Here is a 22,500-nt window from a genome sequence, read left to right on the forward strand (position 1 = left end):
TCACTTTACAATAGTGCATCTAAATCTTAAAGGGGGGGGGGGAGGGAATACTTATCCTATCCTAGGTATTCCTTAAAGAGGTGGGGTTTCAGGTGTCTCCGGAAGGTGGTGATTGACAGAGAGAGAGAGAGATAGAGAGATAGAGAGAGAAAGATAGAGAGAGAGAGACAGAGAGCGAAACAGAGACAGAGGGATAGAGAGAGACAGAGAGACAGAGAGATTAGATAGATAGATAGATAGATAGATAGATAGATAGATAGATAGATAGATAGATAGATAGATAGATAGATAGATAGATAGATAGATAGATAGATGTGGAGATATAGTTAGAGAGAGAGAGATAGAGAGAGAAAGATAGAGAGAGAGAGACAGAGAGCGAAACAGAGACAGAGGGATAGAGAGAGACAGAGAGACAGAGAGATTAGATAGATAGATAGATAGATAGATAGATAGATAGATAGATAGATAGATAGATGTGGAGATATAGTTAGAGAGAGAGAGATAGAGAGAGAGAGAGAGAGAGCGAGACAGAGAGACAGAGAGACAGATAGACAGATAGATAGATAGATAGATAGATAGATAGATAGTTCATTAGTAGTATTAGTAGTATTGTTTATTTCACTTTATATATTCACTTTATATATTATCTACCTCACTTGCTTTGGCAATGTTAACACATGTTTCCCATGCCAATAAAGCCCTTGAATTGAATTGAAATTAAAGAGATGCAGAGAGAGAGAGAGACAGCTTAGCCAGCCAGTCAATCATTCCGTCTGACTGATTGATTGACAGGTAACCCTAAAAGGACTTGCCTAGTTCAATAAAGGTTAAATAAAATATACAAAAATAAAAATCTGTTTCCGTGTATAATTGTTTTTGTTAATATACCAGTCAAAGGTTTTTCTGTATTTATTTATGTATTACTATGTTTTAGAATAATAGAGAAGACATTAAAACTATGAAATAACTCATATGGAATCATGTAGTAACCCTAAAAAGTGTTGAACAAATCTAAATATATTTGAGCCCTTTACACAGCCTGGAGGTGTGTTTTGGGTCATTGTCCTGTTGAAAAACACATGACAAGAGACGTGCAAAGCCGTCAACAAGAAGAATCCTCAAATACATCAAAAAAATATATATTTTGATTTTGTTTAACACTTTTTTTTGTTGGTTACTACATGATTCTATATGTGTTATTTCATCGTTTTGATGTCTTCACTATTATTCTACAGTGTAGAACATAGTAAAAAGAAAAACCCTAGAATGAGTAGGTGTTCTAGAACTTTCACTGAAGAGGATGCTCCTTCTCTTCCTCCTCTGAGGAGCCTCCATGTGTGTGTGTACAGTACCAGTCAAAGTATATTTTGATTTGGTTACTACATGATTCTATATGTGTTATTTCATCGTTTTGATGTCTTCACTATTATTCTACAATGTAGATAAAACAGGAAAAAAAAAAAAAATTAAAGACGTAAAAACTAAGAAATTGAGTTTGGTTTGTCAAAACGTTTCACTGGGACTGTACATAAATCCTATTTTTGTTGTTTTATGTAATACTGCATATACTGTACATTGCTTTGACAACAATTCTTAACATTGACCAGAGGAGTGAGAAGTGAGAGAAATGAACAGTGACATAAGAGACAAGGAGAGATGTGTTCGACACCTTTAACTAACCACGACAGAGACTGGGGTTAGACACAAGGTTAGCCTCAGCACATGACATGACAGTGACAGAAACAAGACGTGAAAAGTCATCTGATTTAAAGGCCAATAGGCTTTTGGGTGAGGTCAAGGAGCCGACCATGCCAACCAGCCGGGTTGACAAGCGACGGATGGACATCGCCTATTGCTGTCGGATCTGACAACTGTAATTTGGCCTAAACTGGAGCGCGGCACTAAAACCGCAGGAGACTTACTGATAGCATATGAGGACACTGGTGACTTGAACCCCTGGACAATTTCTACAAAAACACCTTTCATTGTTCTTTGGAACTGAACATGTTTGAACTTGTCTTCACTATTCAACACTCTTTGTTCTTGGTACTGAACATCTGTCATCAGTTTCACCTGTCTTTGTGCTTGTCTCCACCCCTCCTCCATGTGTCTCCACCCCCTCCAGGTGTCCCCACTCCCCTCCAGGTGTCCCCACTCCCCTCCAGGTGTCCCCACCTCCCCAGGTGTCCCCACTCCCCTCCAGGTGTCCCCACTCCCCTCCAGGTGTCCCCACCCTCCTCCAGGTGTCTCCACCCCCTGTCCAGGTGTCTCCACCCCCTGTCCAGGTGTCTCCACCCCCTCCAGGTGTCCCCACCCCCTTCCAGGTGTCTCCACCCCCTCCAGGTGTCTCCACCCCCCTCCAGGTGTTTCCATCCCCCTCCAGGTGTCTCCACCCCCTTCCAGGTATCTCCAGGTGTCTCCCCCCCACCAGGTGTCTCCACCCCCTTCCAGGTGTCTCCACCCCCTCCAGGTGTCTCCACCCCCTCCAGGTGTCTTCACCCCCCTCCAGGTGTTTCCACCCCCTTCCAGGTGTCTCCACCCCCTCCAGGTGTCTCCACCCCCCTCCAGGTGTCTTCACCCCCCTCCAGGTGTTTCCACCCCCTTCCAGGTGTCTCCACCCCCTCCAGGTGTCTCCACCCCCTCACCAGGTGTCTCCACCCCCACCAGGTGTCTCCACCCCCTTCCAGGTGTCTCCACCCCCTCCAGGTGTCTCCACCCCTCACCAGGTGTCTCCACCCCCACCAGGTGTCTCCACCCCCTTCCAGGTGTCTCCACCCCCCTCCAGGTGTCTCCACCCCCCACCAGGTGTCTCCACCCCCACCAGGTGTCTCCACCCCCTTCCAGGTGTCTCCACCCCCCACCAGGTGTCTCCACCCCCTCCAGCTGTCACCCATCTTCCCCATTATCCCCTGTGTATTTATACCTGTGTTCTCTGTTTGTCTGTTGCCAGTTAATTTTGTTATGTCTAGCCAACTAGTGTTTTTCCGCTTTGCACCTGTCTTTCTCTAGTTCCTGTTTTCAAGTTTTCCTGGTTTTGACAATTCTGTCTGCCCTGAGCCTGAGCCTGAGCCTGAGCCTGATCCTGATCCTGAGCCTGCTCTGACCCTGACCCTGACCCTGACCCTGACCCTGACCCTGACCCTGAGCCTGATCCTGAGCCTGCCCCTGCCCCTGATCCTGATCCTGATCCTGATCCTGATCCTGAGCCTGAGCCTGAGCCTGGCCCTGACCCTGACCCTGATCCTGATCCTGATCCTGATCCTGATCCTGACCCTGATCCTGATCCTGATCCTGATCCTGATCCTGATCCTGACCCTGACCCTGATCCTGATCCTGATCCTGATCCTGATCCTGACCCTGATCCTGATCCTGATCCTGATCCTGACCCTGATCCTGATCCTGATCCTGATCCTGATCCTGACCCTGATCCTGAGCCTGCCCTGACCCTGATCCTGAGCCTGCCCTGACCCTGAGCCTGAGCCTGAGCCTGACCCTGAGCCTGCCCTGACCCTGAGCCTGCCTGCCGTTCTGTACCTTTCGGACTCTGCTATGGATTACTGGCCTCTGCTTGCCTGCCCCCCCCCCCCAGTTTTGTAATAAACTTTTGTTACTTCGAAACTGTCTACATCTAGGTCTTCCTCTGAGCTTTGCCAATGTCTAACCTTGCCAAGAGTCTTCACTGTTCAACACTCAAATGTATTTCCTGTTGGCTCAGTGGTAGTGTGACATCTTTGGGAGATATACACACACACACACACACACACACACACACACACACACACACACACACACACACACACACACACACACACACACACACACACACACACACACACACACACACACACACACACACACACACACACACACACACACACACACACACACACACAGCTCTCAGACCCAATGTCACACGAACATGAAGCTAAGCACAGGAATACCCTCAGACCCAATGACACAGGGAATAGGATGAACACACACAGACACACACACACACACACAGACACACTCAAACACGTACACAAACACATGTTTGTTTTACTCTACTTGTGGGGACCAAACAATTGTAATCCTATTTTCCTTAACCCCTAAAACGAACCCTTAACCAAACTCGAATTCTGAGCCTGAAGTAGCCCTTTTCCTTGTGGGGACTTGAGGCAAAATGTCCTTGTTTTATTATCCTCGTGAGGACTTCTGGTCCCCGCAAGAATAGTAAATCCAAACACACACACACACACACACACACACACACACACACACACACACACACACACACACACACACACACACACACACACACACACACACACACACACACACACACACACACACACACACACACACACACACACACACACACACACACACACACCAATTTCTCAGAAACGTAAAAATATTACATGCCAGAACATCTGAGTCATCACTCAAACTAACCTAGGGGCATCGAAGAAAAAAAAAACACCACACACACACACACACACACACACACACACACACACACACACACACACACACACACACACACACACACACACACACACACACACACACACACACACACACACACACACACACACACACACACACACACACACACACTGAGAATGAGGTCCTGCTTATTTTGTCTCTTTCTGAAAAGTAGCTCTCGAAAAAGAGAGTTAGGAAGACAGGCAGGCAGACAGACAGACAGACAGACAGACAGACAGACGGACAGACGGACACGGACAGACGGACAGACGGACAGACGGACAGACGGACAGACGGACAGACAGACAGACAGACAGACAGACAGACAGACAGACAGACAGACAGACAGACAGACAGACAGACAGACAGACAGACAGACAGACAGACAGACAGACAGACTATATAAAAGCTACCTACCGACAGCGAGGTTAGCTATGAAGAAGTTAGTCACGGTCCTCAGCGTCTTGAAGCGATACACCACGTATATGACCAGAGAGTTCCCCACTACTCCTAGTAGTATAATGGTACTGTAGGCCAGGATTAAAACCACCTGGACCCCTACTAGCTTAGTACTGTCTCCCAGTCCTGCCAGAGAGCTGTCCCCATACCCCCCCACCCCGGGACCGTACCCCCCCAAGTCTCCCAAATCCAGGAGGGGGGTGTCTGCGTAGAGGGGCGGGAGGGGCGGGAGGGGCGACGAATCTTCCGTGGTGGGGTCGTCAATGCCGGGGTCGTAGTCACGGTAACCGAGGTAAAGGTCGTTGCCGTGGGGACCGGCGTCGGAAAAGAGAAGGGATGCATCTTGGGAGATGTTGGCTGGAGAGAGGTAATCCATTTTTCCGGCTACTAGTCACATGTCCTTCCCCCTGTCCGTCCGAGGCACACACACGGAAATGTGTAGAGAGAGAGAGGCTCTGCAAAAGGAAGATGAGAAAGGCAAAGTGGAAATGAGTGTTCAAATTCCATGTGACTGACAGGCACGCACGTACGCACACACACACACACACACACACACACACACACACACACACACACACACACACACACACACACACACACACACACACACACACACACACACACACACACACACACACACACACACACACACACACACACACACACACACACACACACACACACACACACGCACACACGCACGCACCCTTGCTGTCTCCGCCTGGCCGGTTCCCCTCTTTCCACTGGGATTCTCTGCCTCTAACCCTATTACAGGGGCCGAGTCACTGGCTTACTGGTGCTCTTTCATGCCATCCCTAGGAGGGGTGGGTCACTTGAGTGGGATGAGTCACTGACGTGATCTTCCTGTCTGGGTTGGCGCCCCACCCTTGGGTTTATGCCATGAGGGAGATCTTTGTGGGCTATACTCGGCCTTGTCTCAGGATGTTAAGTTGTTGGTTGGAGATATCCTTCTAGTGGTATGGGGGCTGTGCTTTGGAAAAATGGGTGGGGTTATATCCTTCCTGTTTGGCCCTGTCCGGGGGTGTCTTCAGATGGGGCCATAGTGTCTCCTGACCCCTCCTGTCTCAGACTCCAGTATTTATGTTGCCTGTGTGAATTTAAGTATGCTCTCTCTAATACTTTCTCTCTCTTTCTCTCTTTCTTTCTTACTTTCTCTCTCTCTCCCAGAGGACCTGAGCCCTGACTCCCTGGCTTGTTGACTCCTTGCTGTCCCCAGTCCACCTTGGCCGTGCTGCTCCAGTTTCAACTGCCTTATTATTATTCGATCATGCTGGTCATTTATGAACATTTGAACATCTTGGCCATGTTCTGTTATAATCTCCACCCGGCACAGCCAGAAGAGGACTGGCCACCCCACATAGCCTGGTTCCTCTCTAGGTTTCTAATCTCCACCCGGCACAGCCAGAAGATGACTAGCCACCCCTCAGAGCCTGGTTCCTCTCTAGGTTTCTTCCTAGGTTCTGGCCTTTCTAGGGAGTTTTTCCTAGCCACCGTGCTTCTACACCTGCATTGCTTGCTGTTTGGGGTTTTAGGCTGGGTTTCTGTACAGCACTTTGAGATATCAGCTGATGTAAGATGGGATTTATAAATACAATTGATTGAAATTGGATTGTAACAGACTGTCACTGTGGTTGGGTGGTAATATGTTGAGACAGTCACTGTGGTTGGGTGGTCATATGTTGAGACAGTCACTGTGGTTGGGTGGTAATATGTTGAGACAGTCACTGTGGTTGGGTGGTAAAATGTAGAGACAGTCACTGTGGTTGGGTGGTAATATGTTGAGACAGTCACTGTGTTGGGTGGTAATTTCACTGTGGTTGGGTGGTAATATTTTGAGACAGTCACTGTATTTTTATTTAGTTTAACTTTATTAATGTTTATTTAACCAGCAAGTCAGTTAAGAACAAATTCTTATTTTCAATGAAGGAACAGTGGGTGAACTGCCTTGTTCAGGGGCAGAACCACAGATTTGTACCTTCGGTTACGAGTCCAACACTCCAAACACTGAGATACGCTGCCGCCCCTAGACTCTAACCACTACACTCTAACCACTACACTCTAACCACTGGGATACGCTACCACCCCTAGACTCTAACCACTACACTCTAACCACTACACTCTAACCACTACACTCTAACCACTCTACTAGACTCTAACCACTACCACTCTAACCACACTACGCTAACCACTACACTCTAAGACTCTAACCACTACACCCTACACTCTAACCACTGGGATACTAACCACTGGGATACGTTACCACCCCTACACTCTAACCACTACACTCTAACCAATACACTCTAACCACTACACTCTAACCACTACACTCTAACCACTGGGATACGCTGCCACCCCTACACTCTAACCACTACACTCTAACCACTACACTCTAACCACTACACTCTAACCACTACACTCTAACCACTGGGATACGCTACCACCCCTACACTCTAACCACTACACTCTAACCAATACACTCTAACCACTACACTCTAACCACTACACTCTAACCACTGGGATACGCTGCCGCCCTAACCACTCTAACCACTACACTCTAACCACTACACTCTAACCACTACACTCTAACCACTGGGATACGCTACCACCCCTACACTCTAACCACTACACTCTAACCAATACACTCTAACCACTACACTCTAACCACTACACTCTAACCACTGGGATACGCTAACCACCACCCCTACACTCTAACCACTACAATCTAACCACTACACTCTAACCACTACACTCTAACCACTACACTCTAACCACTGGGATACGCTACCACCCCTACACTCTAACCACTACACTCTAACCAATACACTCTAACCCCTACACTCTAACCACTACACTCTAACCACTGGGATACGCTGCCGCCCCTACACTCTAACCACTACACTCTAACCACTACACTCTAACCACTACACTCTAACCACTGGGATACGCTACCACCCCTACACTCTAACCACTACACTCTAACCACTACACTCTAACCACTGGGATACGCTACCACCCCTACACTCTAACCACTACACTCTAACCACTACACTCTAACCACTACACTCTAACCACTACACTCTAACCACTGGGATACGCTACCACCCCTACACTCTAACCACTACACTCTAACCACTACACTCTAACCACTGGGATACGCTACCACCCCTACACTCTAACCACTACACTCTAACCACTACACTCTAACCCCTACACTCTAACCACTACACTCTAACCACTACACTCTAACCACTGGGATACGCTACCACCCCTAGACTCTAACCACTACACTCTAACCACTACACTCTAACCCCTACACACTAACCACTACACTCTAACCACTACACTCTAACCACTACACTCTAACCACTGGGATACGCTACCACCCCTACACTCTAACCACTACACTCTAACCACTACACTCTAACCACTACACTCTAAACACTGCACTCTAACCACTACACTCTAACCACTACACTCTAACCACTACACTCTAACCACTACACTCTAACCACTGCTCTCTAACCACTGCACTCTAACCACTACACTCTAACCACTGGGATACGCTACCACCCCTACACTCTAACCACTACACTCTAACCACTACACTCTAACCACTACACTCTAACCACTACACTCTAACCACTGGGATACGCTACCACCCCTACACTCTAACCACTACACTCTAACCACTACACTCTAACCACTACACTCTAACCACTACACTCTAACCACTACACTCTAACCACTACACTCTAACCACTGGGATACGCTACCACCCCTACACTCTAACCACTACACTCTAACCACTGGGATACGCTGCCGCCCCTAGACTCTAACCACTGGGATACGCTACCACCCCTAGACTCTAACCACTACACTCTAACCACTACACTCTAACCACTACACTCTAACCACTACACTCTAACCACTGGGATACGCTACCACCCCTAGACTCTAACCACTACACTCTAACCACTACACTCTAACCACTACACTCTAACCACTGGGATACGCTACCACCCCTACACTCTAACCACTACACTCTAACCACTACACTCTAACCACTACACTCTAACCACTGGGATACGCTACCACCCCTACACTCTAACCACTACACTCTAACCACTACACTCTAACCACTACACTCTAACCACTACACTCTAACCACTGGGATACGCTACCACCCCTAGACTCTAACCACTACACTCTAACCACTACACTCTAACCACTACACTCTAACCACTGGGATACGCTACCACCCCTACACTTTAACCACTACACTCTAACCACTACACTCACTCTAACCACTACACTCTAACCACTGGGATACGCTACCACCCCTACACTCTAACCACTACACTCTAACCACTACACTCTAACCACTACACTCTAACCACTGGGATACGCTACCACCCCTAGACTCTAACCACTACACTCTAACCACTACACTCTAACCACTGGGATACGCTACCACCCCTACACTCTAACCACTACACTCTAACCACTACACTCTAACCACTACACTCTAACCACTACACTCTAACCACTGCACTCTAACCACTACACTCTAACCACTACACTCTAACCACTACACTCTAACCACTACACTCTAACCACTGCACTTTAACCACTGCACTCTAACCACTGCACTCTAACCACTACACTCTAACCACTACACTCTAACCACTGGGATACGCTACCACCCCTACACTCTAACCACTACACTCTAACCACTGGGATACGCTGCCGCCCCTAGACTCTAACCACTGGGATACGCTACCACCCCTAGACTCTAACCACTACACTCTAACCACTACACTCTAACCACTACACTCTAACCACTACACTCTAACCACTGGGATACGCTACCACCCCTAGACTCTAACCATTACACTCTAACCACTACACTCTAACCACTGGGATACGCTGCCGCCCCTACACTCTAACCACTACACTCTAACCACTACACTCTAACCACTACACTCTAACCACTGGGATACGCTACCACCCCTACACTCTAACCACTACACTCTAACCACTACACTCTAACCACTACACTCTAACCACTGGGATACGCTACCACCCCTACACTCTAACCACTACACTCTAACCACTACACTCTAACCACTACACTCTAACCACTACACTCTAACCACTACACTCTAACCACTGGGATACGCTACCACCCCTACACTCTAACCACTACACTCTAACCAATACACTCTAACCACTACACTCTAACCACTAACACTCTAACCACTACACTCTAACCACTACACTCTAACCACTACACTCTAACCACTACACTCTAACCACTGGGATACGCTACCACCCCTACACTCTAACCACTACACTCTAACCAATACACTCTAACCACTACACTCTAACCAATACACTCTAACCACTACACTCTAACCACTACACTCTAACCAATACACTCTAACCACTACACTCTAACCACTACACTCTAACCACTACACTCTAACCACTGGGATACGCTACCACCCCTACACTCTAACCACTACACTCTAACCACTACACTCTAACCACTACACTCTAACCACTACACTCTAACCACTGGGATACGCTGCCGCCCCTACACTCTAACCACTACACTCTAACCAATACACTCTAACCACTACACTCTAACCACTACACTCTAACCACTACACTCTAACCACTGGGATACGCTACCACCCCTACACTCTAACCACTACACTCTAACCACTACACTCTAACCACTACACTCTAACCACTGGGATACGCTACCACCCCTACACCCCTAACCACTCTAACCACTAACCACTACACTCTAACCACTACACTCTAACCACTACACTCTAACCACTACACTCTAACCACTACACTCTAACCACTACACTCTAACCCCTACACTCTAACCACTACACTCTAACCACTACACTCTAACCACTACACTCTAACCACTACACTCTAACCACTACACTCTAACCACTGGGATACGCTGCCGCCCCTACACTCTAACCACTACACTCTAACCACTACACTCTAACCACTACACTCTAACCACTGGGATACGCTACCACCCCTACACTCTAACCACTACACTCTAACCACTACACTCTAACCACTACACTCTAACCACTACACTCTAACCACTGGGATACGCTACCACCCCTACACTCTAACCACTACACTCTAACCCCTACACTCTAACCACTACACTCTAACCACTACACTCTAACCACTACACTCTAACCACTACACTCTAACCACTGGGATACGCTGCCGCCCCATTGGTGGATGGTGACATTTGGTAACAGAATACTGCTGGAGGCAACTTGCTGAGTGAATTTGTGCGTTCAAGTGTGTGCTTTCACTTAAAGACTAGGAACACACACACACACACACACACACACACACACACACACACACACACACACACACACACACACACACACACACACACACACACACACACACACACACACACACACACACACACACACACACACACACACACAGTGTGTGTAAGAGCGCCTAAAGCTAGGCGGTGAAGTGTATCAGAGGTCAAATCTTATTTTATTTGTCACATGCTTGGTAAACAACAGGTGTAGACTACCAGTGAAATGTTCACTTACTGGGGGGGGGTACCAGTACCTTGCCTGAAGGGAAGAGCTGAACCTCTTTCCTGAGAAATAGAGAGGAGAGGGAGAGAAAAAAATAGGTGTGAACCCAGCTAGCACATTTTGTACCTTGGAAGTTTTGGGAACGTACGTTTTTGGTTTCCCATTGGTTCTGGGAATGAAGCCATACGTTTTCTGACCGGTAAAACGGAACGTTTTTTAAATGTTCTGAGAACGGAAGTGAAAAAAATGTAGAAATCACACCGCTATCTGCTGCTTGATAAAATTTAAAAAGTTCGCTTAATTTCAGTTTGACAAAAGAAGCATAGTGTATAGTGTAGAGATTCATTGTACCATCCAAACTGCTGTGGGGTATATTTTCAATAACACCCCTCAAAAAACCAAATCTGCTGTTTGAAGCTGGTGTGCAAAACTGAAAGTATAAGACGCAAAAACTAAACATAACGTGTGGTAACAGACAGTCACTGTGGCTGGGTGGTAACATGTAGAGACAGTCACTGTAGCTGGGTGGTAACAGACAGTCACTGTGGCTGGGTGGTAACATGTAGAGACAGTCACTGTAGCTGGGTGGTAACAGACAGTCACTGTGGCTGGGTGGTAACATGTAGAGACAGTCACTGTGGCTGGGTGGTAACAGACAGTCACTGTGGCTGGGTGGTAACAGACAGTCACTGTGGCTGGGTGGTAACAGACAGTCACTGTGGCTGGGTGGTAACAGACAGTCACTGTGGCTGGGTGGTAACAGACAGTCACTGTGGCTGGGTGGTAACAGACAGTCACTGTGGCTGGGTGGTAACAGACAGTCACTGTGGCTGGGTGGTAACAGACAGTCACTGTGGCTGGGTGGTAACAGACAGTCACTGTGGCTGGGTGGTAACAGACAGTCACTGTGGCTGGGTGGTAACAGACAGTCACTGTGGCTGGGTGGTAACAGAGAGTCACTGTGGCTGGGTGGTAATAGACAGTCACTGTGGCTGGGTGGTAACATGTAGAGACAGTCACTGTAGCTGGGTGGTAACAGACAGTCACTGTGGCTGGGTGGTAACATGTAGAGACAGTCACTGTGGCTGGGTGGTAACATGTAGAGACTGTCACTGTGGCTGGGTGGTAACATGTAGAGACAGTCACTGTGGTTGGGTGGTAACATGTAGAGACAGTCACTGTGGCTGGGTGGTAACATGTAGAGACAGTCACTGTGGTTGGGTGGTAACATGTAGAGACCGTCACTGTGGTTGGGTGGTAACAGACAGTCACTGTGGCTGGGTGGTAACATGTAGAGACAGTCACTGTGGCTGGGTGGTAACATGTAGAGACTGTCACTGTGGCTGGGTGGTAACATGTAGAGACAGTCACTGTGGCTGGGTGGTAACATGTTGAGACAGTCACTGTGGTTGGGTGGTAACATGTAGAGACAGTCACTGTGGCTGGGTGGTAACATGTAGAGACAGTCACTGTGGCTGGGTGGTAACATGTAGAGACAGTCACTGTGGCTGGGTGGTAACATGTAGAGACAGTCACTGTGGCTGGGTGGTAACATGTAGAGACAGTCACTGTGGTTGGGTGGTAACATGTAGAGACAGTCACTGTGGATGGGTGGTAACATGTAGAGACAGTCACTGTGGATGGGTGGTAACATGTAGAGACCGTCACTGTGGTTGGGTGGTAACATGTAGAGACTGTCACTGTGGCTGGGTGGTAACATGTAGAGACTGTCACTGTGGCTGGGTGGTAACATGTAGAGACTGTCACTGTGGCTGGGTGGTAACATGTAGAGACCGTCACTGTGGCTGGGTGGTAACATGTAGAGACCGTCACTGTGGTTGGGTGGTAACATGTAGAGACCGTCACTGTGGTTGGGTGGTAACATGTAGAGACAGTCACTGTGGTTGGGTGGTAACATGTAGAGACAGTCACTGTGGCTGGGTGGTAACATGTAGAGACCGTCACTGTGGCTGGGTGGTAACATGTAGAGACAGTCACTGTGGCTGGGTGGTAACATGTAGAGACTGTCACTGTGGCTGGGTGGTAACATGTAGAGACTGTCACTGTGGCTGGGTGGTAACATGTAGAGACAGTCACTGTGGTTGGGTGGTAACATGTAGAGACAGTCACTGTGGTTGGGTGGTAACATGTAGAGACAGTCACTGTGGTTGGGTGGTAACATGTAGAGACAGTCACTGTGGTTGGGTGGTAACATGTAGAGACAGTCACTGTGGATGGGTGGTAACATGTAGAGACAGTCACTGTGGTTGGGTGGTAACATGTAGAGACAGTCACTGTGGTTGGGTGGTAACATGTAGAGACCGTCACTGTGGTTGGGTGGTAACATGTAGAGACAGTCACTGTGGTTGGGTGGTAAAATGTAGAGACAGTCACTGTGACAGACAGACAGACAGACAGACAGACAGACAGACAGACAGACAGACAGACAGACAGACAGACAGACAGACAGACAGACAGACAGACAGACAGACAGACAGACAGACAGACAGACAGACAGACAGACAGACAGACAGACAGACAGACAGACAGACAGACAGAGAAAGACAGAGAGAGAGAGAGAGAGAGAGAGAGAGAGAGAGAGAGAGTCAGAGTCAGAGTCAGAGTCAGAGAGAGAGAGAGAGAGAGAGAGCGAGAGACAGAGTCAGAGAGAGAGTCAGAGAGAGAGTCAGAGAGAGTCAGTGAGAATCAGAGAGAGAGAGAGAGAGACAGAGTCAGAGTCAGAGTCAGAGAGAGAGAGAGAGAGAGAGAGAGAGAGAGAGTCAGAGTCAGAGTCAGAGTCAGAGAGAGAGAGAGAGAGAGAGAGAGAGTCAGAGTCAGAGAGAGAGAGAGAGAGAGAGAGAGAGAGTCAGAGTCAGAGAGAGAGTCAGAGTCAGAGATAGAGAGAGAGAGAGAGAGAGAGAGAGAGAGAGAGAGAGAGAGAGAGAGAGAGAGAGAGAGAGAGAGAGAGAGAGAGAGAGAGAGAGAGTCAGAGTCTAATAACAGTGTGTGGGTGTGTGTTCAGGTATAAACACACACTCGTCAATTGTGTCAATACAGTGGTCAAACCATGTCAGCCTGCCGCCATAGCAACGATCGTTGGCAACGATTTAATAACAATCAGACAATAACAACCTGACAATCAGTTATTATGGCCATAATGTGGAAATAAGTGACACAGAACCTAAATAATGTGCTGTTTCCCGCTGCGCAGACTTGTGGGAAGGAAGTGTGTGTGTGTAGTGTGTGTGTGTAGTGTGTGTGTGTGTGGTAGTGTGTAGTGCGTGTGTAGCGTGTGTGTAGCGTGTGTGTAGTGTGTGTGGAGTGTTCAGTTTGTCTATAGTCTAGGTGTAGTGTGTGTGGTAGTGTGTAGTGCGTGTGTAGCGTGTGTAGCGTGTGTGTAGTGTGTGTGTAGTGTGTAGTGTGTCTATAGTCTAGGTGTAGCGTGTTTAGCGTGTAGTGCATGTGTAGTGTGTGTGGTAGTGTGTCTATAGTCTAGGTGTAGCGTGTGTGTAGCGTGTATATGAGCTATAGATTATCTGAGGCATTTTTTATTTATTTATTTATTTGACATCTTGAGATACGTTTCCAAGATGAAAAACTAATATTTAGTAACAAGGATAATATGGCAACTACTGTCTAATAATAATAATAATAGTAATAATAGTAATAATAATAATAATAATAATAATAATAATAATAATAATAATAGTAATAATAATAATAATAATAATAATAATAATAATAGTAATAATAATAATAATAATAATAGTAATAATAATAATAATAATAATAATATAATAATAATAATAATAATAATAGTAATAATAATAATAATATAATAATAATAATAATAATAATAGTAATAATAATAATAATAATAATAGTAATAATAATAATAATAATAATAATAATAATAATAATAATACTAGTAATAATAATATAATAATAATAATAATAGTAATCATAGTAATATTAGTAATAATAGTAATAATAATAATAATAATAATAATAATAATAGTAATAATAGTAATAATAGTAATAATAATTAGTAATAATAGTAATAATAATAATAGTAATAATAAGAATAATAATAATAATAATAATAGTAATCATAGTCATATTAGTATTATTCGTAATAATAGTAATATTAATATATAATATAATAATATAATAATAATATATGCCATTTAGCAGACGGTTTTATCCAAAGCGACTTACAGTCATGTGTGCATACATTCTACGTATGGGTGGTCCCGGGGATCGAACCCACTACCCTGGCGTTACAAGCGCGATGCTCTACCAACTGAGCTACAGAAGGACCATTAGTAATAATAGTAATAATAATAATAATAATAGTAATAATAATAATAATAATAATAATAATAGTAATCATAGTAATATTAGTAATATTAGTAATAATAGTAATAATAATAATAATAATAGTAATCATAGTAATAGTAGTAATAGTAGTAATAATAATAATAATAATAATAGTAATAATAATAATAATAATAGTAATAATAATAATAGTAATAATAATAGTAATAATAATAATAGTAATAATAATAATAGTAATAATAATAATAATAATAGTAATAATAATAATAATAATAATAGTAATAATAATAATATTAGTAATAATAAGTAATAATAATAGTAATAATAATAGTAATAATAATAATAATAATAATAATAATAATAATAGTAATAATAATAATAATAATAGTAATCATAGTCATATTATAATAATAGTAATAATAATAATAATAATAATAATAGTAATAATAGTAATAATAATAATAGTAATAATAGTAATATTAGTAATATTAGTAATAATAGTAATAATAATAATAATATAATAATAGTAATAATAATAGTAATAATAATAATAGTAATATAGTAATAATAATATTAGTAATAATAGTAATATTAGTAATAATAGTAATAATAATAATAATAATAGTAATCATAGTAATATTAGCAATATTAGTAATAATAGAAATAATAATAATAGTAATAATAATAGTAATAATAATAGTAATAATAATAATAGTAATAATAATAGTAATAATAATAGTAATATTAGTAATAATAGTAATAATAATAATAGTAATCATAGTAATATTAGTAATAATAGTAATAATAATAGTAATAGTAATAATAATAATAATAGTAATATTAGTAATAATAGTAATATTAGTAATAATAATAATAATAACAATAGTAATAATAATAATAGTAATAATAGTAATAATAACAATAGTAATAATAATAATAATAATAATAATAATAGTAATAATAGCAATAATAGTAATAATAACAATAGTAATAACAGTAATATTAGTAATAATAGTAATAATAATAATAGTAATAATAATAGTAATAATAATAATAATAATAATAGTAATAATAGTAATAATAACAATAGTAATAATAATAATAATAATAATAATAATAATAATAGTAATAATAATAATAGTAATAATAATAATAATAATAATAGTAATATTAGTAATAATAGTAATAATAACAATAGTAATAATAATAATAATAATAGTAATAATAATAATAGTAATATTATTAATAATAATAGTAATAATAATAGTAATAATAATAATAGTTATTATTATTAATAATAATAGTAATAATAGTAATATTAGTAATAATAGTAATAATAACAATAGTAATAATAGTAATAATAATAGTAATAATAATAATAGTAATATTATTAATAATAATAGTAATAATAATAGTAATAATAATAATAGTTATTATTATTAATAATAATAGTAATAATAGTAATATTAGTAATAATAGTAATAATAACAATAGTAATAATAGTAATAATAATAGTAATAATAGTAATAATAATAGTAATAATAATAATAGTAATATTATTAATAATAATAGTAATAATAATAGTAATAATAATAATAGTACTATTATTAATAATAATAGTAATAATATTGCAATGACTGTCTAATAATAATAACAATGAAATACTAAGAATATTAACATACATTAACAGCATAAAAACTAATACAACTACTAATACAACTACTAATACAACTACTAATACAACTACTAATACAACTACTAATACAACTACTAATACAACTACTAATACAACTACTAATACAACTACTAATACAACTACTAATACAACTACTAAGAGTTACCAGCCTCAAAAATTGCAGCACGGTTCCGGTTGGAGCGAGTGGTCGCATCTGCACGTCGCTCCAACGGGTAGTATAACTTTTTCATTATATTTCATTATATCACAACGGTTTGATTTGTCTTATCTTAGCAATTTCTTCTCAGCTAGCTACATAGCCGTCTTTGTATCAAAGATAATTGCGTAATTATCGTATTTCGCCGTCCTAACGTAGTCTTCACTAGCCAGCTAGCTAACGTCCACTGATTAGCTGCACTGGGAAAACTATTACACTCAACTGAACGACTTGATTAGTTTAGTGTTAGCTAGCTACATAGCTGTCTTTGCTGTCTTCGTATCATCGTATCCAAGATAATTGTGTTGTTTAGGTTTAGAGTGTGTAGTCTTAGAGTGATTATCTTAATTTACCGAGGTTAGCTAGCCAGCTATTTGTCGTCCTTAACGTAGGTGACTCTGCTAGCTAGCCAACAGCTAGCCAACGCTAGCCAACGTCTTCTGTATAGAACTCAACTACCCGGTCGCATTCACAGGTTGTATCACATTTTCACTTCATTTCATTACAGTACAACAGTTTGATTTGTTTGATCTTAGCTAGCTACTTAGCTAGCTACATAGCCGTCTTTGTATCAAAGATAATTGTGTAGTCTAGAGCGATTTTCTAGGTTCGCTAGCCATCTATTGTCGTTCTTTTAACGCAACGTAACGTAAACAACACTGCTAGCTAGCCTGCTAGCCCCCGAATAGCAACACTGCAGAAACTATTACACTCAACGGAACGACTTGATTAGTGTAGTGTCAACAACGCACCCACTGCCAGCTGGCCTACTTCAGCAGTACTGTATCATTTTAATCATTTTAGTCAATAAGATTCTTGCTACGTAGCTTAACTTTCTGAACATTCGAGACGTGTAGTCCACTTGTCATTTCAATCTCCTTTGCATTAGCGTAGCCTCTTCTGTAGCCTGTCAACTATGTGTCTGTTTATCCCTGTTCTCTCCTCTCTGCACAGACCATACAAACGCTCCTCACCGCGTGGCCGCGGCCACCCTACTCTGGTGGTCCCAGCGCGCACGACCCACGTGGAGTTCCAGGTCTCCGGTAGCCTCTGGAACTGCCAATCTGCGGCCAACAAGGCAGAGTTCATCTCAGCCTATGCCTCCCTCCAGTCCCTCGACTTCTTGGCACTGACGGAAACATGGATCACCACAGACAACACTGCTACTCCTACTGCTCTCTCTTCGTCCGCCCACGTGTTCTCGCACACCCCGAGAGCGTCTGGTCAGCGGGGTGGTGGCACCGGGATCCTCATCTCTCCCAAGTGGTCATTCTCTCTTTCTCCCCTTACCCATCTGTCTATCGCCTCCTTTGAATTCCATGCTGTCACAGTTACTAGCCCTTTCAAGCTTAACATCCTTATCATTTATCGCCCTCCAGGTTCCCTCGGAGAGTTCATCAATGAGCTTGATGCCTTGATAAGCTCCTTTCCTGAGGACGGCTCACCTCTCACAGTTCTGGGCAACTTTAACCTCCCCACGTCTACCTTTGACTCTTTCCTCTCTGCCTCCTTCTTTCCACTCCTCTCCTCTTTTGACCTCACCCTCTCACCTTCCCCCCTACTCACAAGGCAGGCAATACGCTCGACCTCATCTTTACTAGATGCTGTTCTTCCACTAACCTCATTGCAACTCCCCTCCAAGTCTCCGACCACTGCCTTGTATCCTTTTCCCTCTCGCTCTCATCCAACACCTCCCACACTGCCCCTACTCGGATGGTATCGCGCCGTCCCAACCTTCGCTCTCTCTCTCCCCGCTACTCTCTCCTCTTCCATCCTATCATCTCTTCCCTCCGCTCAAACCTTCTCCCACCTATCTCCTGATTCTGCCTCCTCAACCCTCCTCTCCTCCCTCTCTGCATCCCTTGACTCTCTATGTCCCCTATCCTCCAGGCCGGCTCGGTCCTCCCCTCCCGCTCCGTGGCTCGATGACTCATTGCGAGCTCACAGAACAGGGCTCCGGGCAGCCGAGCGGAAATGGAGGAAAACTCGCCTCCCTGCGGACCTGGCATCCTTTCACTCCCTCCTCTCTACATTTTCCTCCTCTGTCTCTGCTGCTAAAGCCACTTTCTACCACGCTAAATTCCAAGCATCTGCCTCTAACCCTAGGAAGCTCTTTGCCACCTTCTCCTCCCTCCTGAATCCTCCGCCCCTCCCCCCTCCTCCCTCTCTGCAGATGACTTCGTCAACCATTTTGAAAAGAAGGTCGACGACATCCGATCCTCGTTTGCTAAGTCAAACGACACCGCTGGTTCTGCTCACACTGCCCTACCCTGTGCTCTGACCTCTTTCTCCCCTCTCTCTCCAGATGAAATCTCGCGTCTTGTGACGGCCGGCCGCCCAACAACCTGCCCGCTTGACCCTATCCCCTCCTCTCTTCTCCAGACCATTTCCGGAGACCTTCTCCCTTACCTCACCTCGCTCATCAACTCATCCCTGACCGTTGGCTACGTCCCTTCCGTCTTCAAGAGAGCGAGAGTTGCACCCCTTCTGAAAAAACCTACACTCGATCCCTCCGATGTCAACAATTACAGACCAGTATCCCTTCTTTCTTTTCTCTCCAAAACTCTTGAACGTGCCGTCCTTGGCCAGCTCTCCCGCTATCTCTCTCTGAATGACCTTCTTGATCCAAATCAGTCAGGTTTCAAGACTAGTCATTCAACTGAGACTGCTCTCCTCTGTATCACGGAGGCGCTCCGCACTGCTAAAGCTAACTCTCTCTCCTCTGCTCTCATCCTTCTAGATCTATCGGCTGCCTTCGATACTGTGAACCATCAGATCCTCCTCTCCACCCTCTCCGAGTTGGGCATCTCCGGCGCGGCCCACGCTTGGATTGCGTCCTACCTGACAGGTCGCTCCTACCAGGTGGCGTGGCGAGAATCTGTCTCCTCACCACGCGCTCTCACCACTGGTGTCCCCCAGGGCTCTGTTCTTGGCCCTCTCCTATTCTCGCTATACACCAAGTCACTTGGCTCTGTCATAACCTCACATGGTCTCTCTTATCATTGCTATGCAGACGACACACAATTAATCTTCTCCTTTCCCCCTTCTGATGACCAGGTGGCGAATCGCATCTCTGCATGTCTGGCAGACATATCAGTGTGGATGACGGATCACCACCTCAAGCTGAACCTCGGCAAGACGGAGCTGCTCTTCCTCCCGGGGAAGGACTGCCCGTTCCATGATCTCGCCATCACGGTTCACAACTCCATTGTGTCCTCCTCCCAGAGCGCCAAGAACCTTGGCGTGATCCTGGACAACACCCTGTCGTTCTCAACTAACATCAAGGCGGTGGCCCGTTCCTGTAGGTTCATGCTCTACAACATCCGCAGAGTACGACCCTGCCTCACACAGGAAGCGGCGCAGGTCCTAATCCAGGCACTTGTCATCTCCCGTCTGGATTACTGCAACTCGCTGTTGGCTGGGCTCCCTGCCTGTGCCATTAAACCCTTCAACTCATCCAGAACGCTTAGCAGCCCGTCTGGTGTTCAACCTTCCCAAGTTCTCTCACGTCACCCCGCTCCTCCGTTCTCTCCACTGGCTTCCAGTTGAAGCTCGCATCCGCTACAAGACCATGGTGCTTGCCTACGGAGCTGTGAGGGGAACGGCACCTCAGTACCTCCAGGCTCTGATCAGGCCCTACACCCAAACAAGGGCACTGCGTTCATCCACCTCTGGCCTGCTCGCCTCCCTACCACTGAGGAAGTACAGCTCCCGCTCAGCCCAGTCAAAACTGTTCGCTGCCCTGGCCCCCCAATGGTGGAACAAACTCCCTCACGACGCCAGGACAGCGGAGTCAATCACCACCTTCCGGAGACACCTGAAACCCCACCTCTTTAAGGAATACCTAGGATAGGTTAAGTAATCCCTCTCACCCCACCCCCCCTAAGTTTTAGATGCACTATTGTTAAGTGACTGTCCCACTGGATGTCATAAGGTGAATGCACCAATTTGTAAGTCGCTCTGGATAAGAGCGTCTGCTAAATGACTTAAATGTAATGTAATGTACTAATACAACTACTAATACAACTACTAATACAACTTATTAAACTACTAATACAACTACTAATACAACTACTAATACAACTACTAATACAACTACTAATACAACTACTAATACAACTTATTAAACTACTGCTACAACTATTAATAGAAAACTACTGCTACAACTACTAATCCAACTTATTAAACTACTGCTACAACTATTAATAGAAAACTACTGCTACAATTACTAATACAACTAATATTGAGATTTTTGGTTCTAAACACTGTGTGTTTGTGAGATGCAGAATAGGTGAATGGATGATCTCTGCATGTGTGTTTCTCACCGTGAAGCATGGAGGAGGAGGTGTTATGGTGTGGGGGTGCTTTGTTGGTGACACTGTCAGTGATTTAACCAGCATTGCTACCACGGCATTCTGCAGTGATACGCCATCCCATCTGTTTTGCGCTTAGTGGGACTATCATTCGTTTTTCAACAGGACATTGACCCAACACACCTCCAGGCTGTATAAGTTATATTTGACCAAGAAGGAGAGTGATGGAGTGCTGCATCAGAAGACCTGGCCTCCACAATCACCCTACCTCAACACAATTGAGATGATATGGGATGAGGTGGACCGCAGAGTGAAGGAAAAGCAGCATATATGGGAACTCCTTTGAAAATTGTTGGAAAAGCATTCCAGGTGAAGCTGGTTGAGACAATGCCAAGAGTGTGC

At 44.1% G+C, this 22,500-nt stretch overlaps 2 protein-coding genes across 2 annotated transcripts in view; both read right to left on the reverse strand.

The window, feature by feature from the left end:
* LOC124008841 (neuropeptide Y receptor type 2-like) overlaps window positions 1-22,500 on the reverse strand; it is a gene marked incomplete at its 3' end in the record, with an annotated part of 29,098 nt that overhangs the window by 2,167 nt on the left and 4,431 nt on the right. Inside the window, exon 2 of the mRNA XM_046320423.1 lies at window positions 4,885-5,381. Within this exon, the coding sequence (XP_046176379.1) occupies window positions 4,885-5,302 (418 nt within the window). The remainder of the gene's footprint in view (window positions 1-4,884; window positions 5,382-22,500) is intronic.
* Window positions 11,560-13,902, reverse strand: LOC124008842 (early nodulin-75-like). The gene is made up of 2 exons (XM_046320424.1): window positions 12,506-13,902; window positions 11,560-11,617 (listed from the first exon to the last, which is right to left on the reverse strand). The coding sequence occupies exons 1-2, from the start codon at window positions 13,900-13,902 to the stop codon at window positions 11,560-11,562; spliced, it is 1,455 nt and encodes a 484-aa protein (XP_046176380.1).

This window comes from Oncorhynchus gorbuscha, linkage group LG21 (assembly GCF_021184085.1).
Source record: "Oncorhynchus gorbuscha isolate QuinsamMale2020 ecotype Even-year linkage group LG21, OgorEven_v1.0, whole genome shotgun sequence".
Lineage (NCBI taxonomy): Eukaryota > Metazoa > Chordata > Actinopteri > Salmoniformes > Salmonidae > Oncorhynchus > Oncorhynchus gorbuscha.

Bases quoted from the DNA above. Each gene is read 5' to 3' on its own strand.
- LOC124008842 (XM_046320424.1), bottom strand. From the start codon at position 13,902: ATGTTACCACCCAACCACAGTGACGGTCTCTACATGTTACCACCCAAC. The intron at 11,618-12,505 runs GTTACCACCCAG...TCTATTTCTCAG, and splicing joins CCCAGCCACAGTGACTCTCT to GAAAGAGGTTCAGCTCTTCC.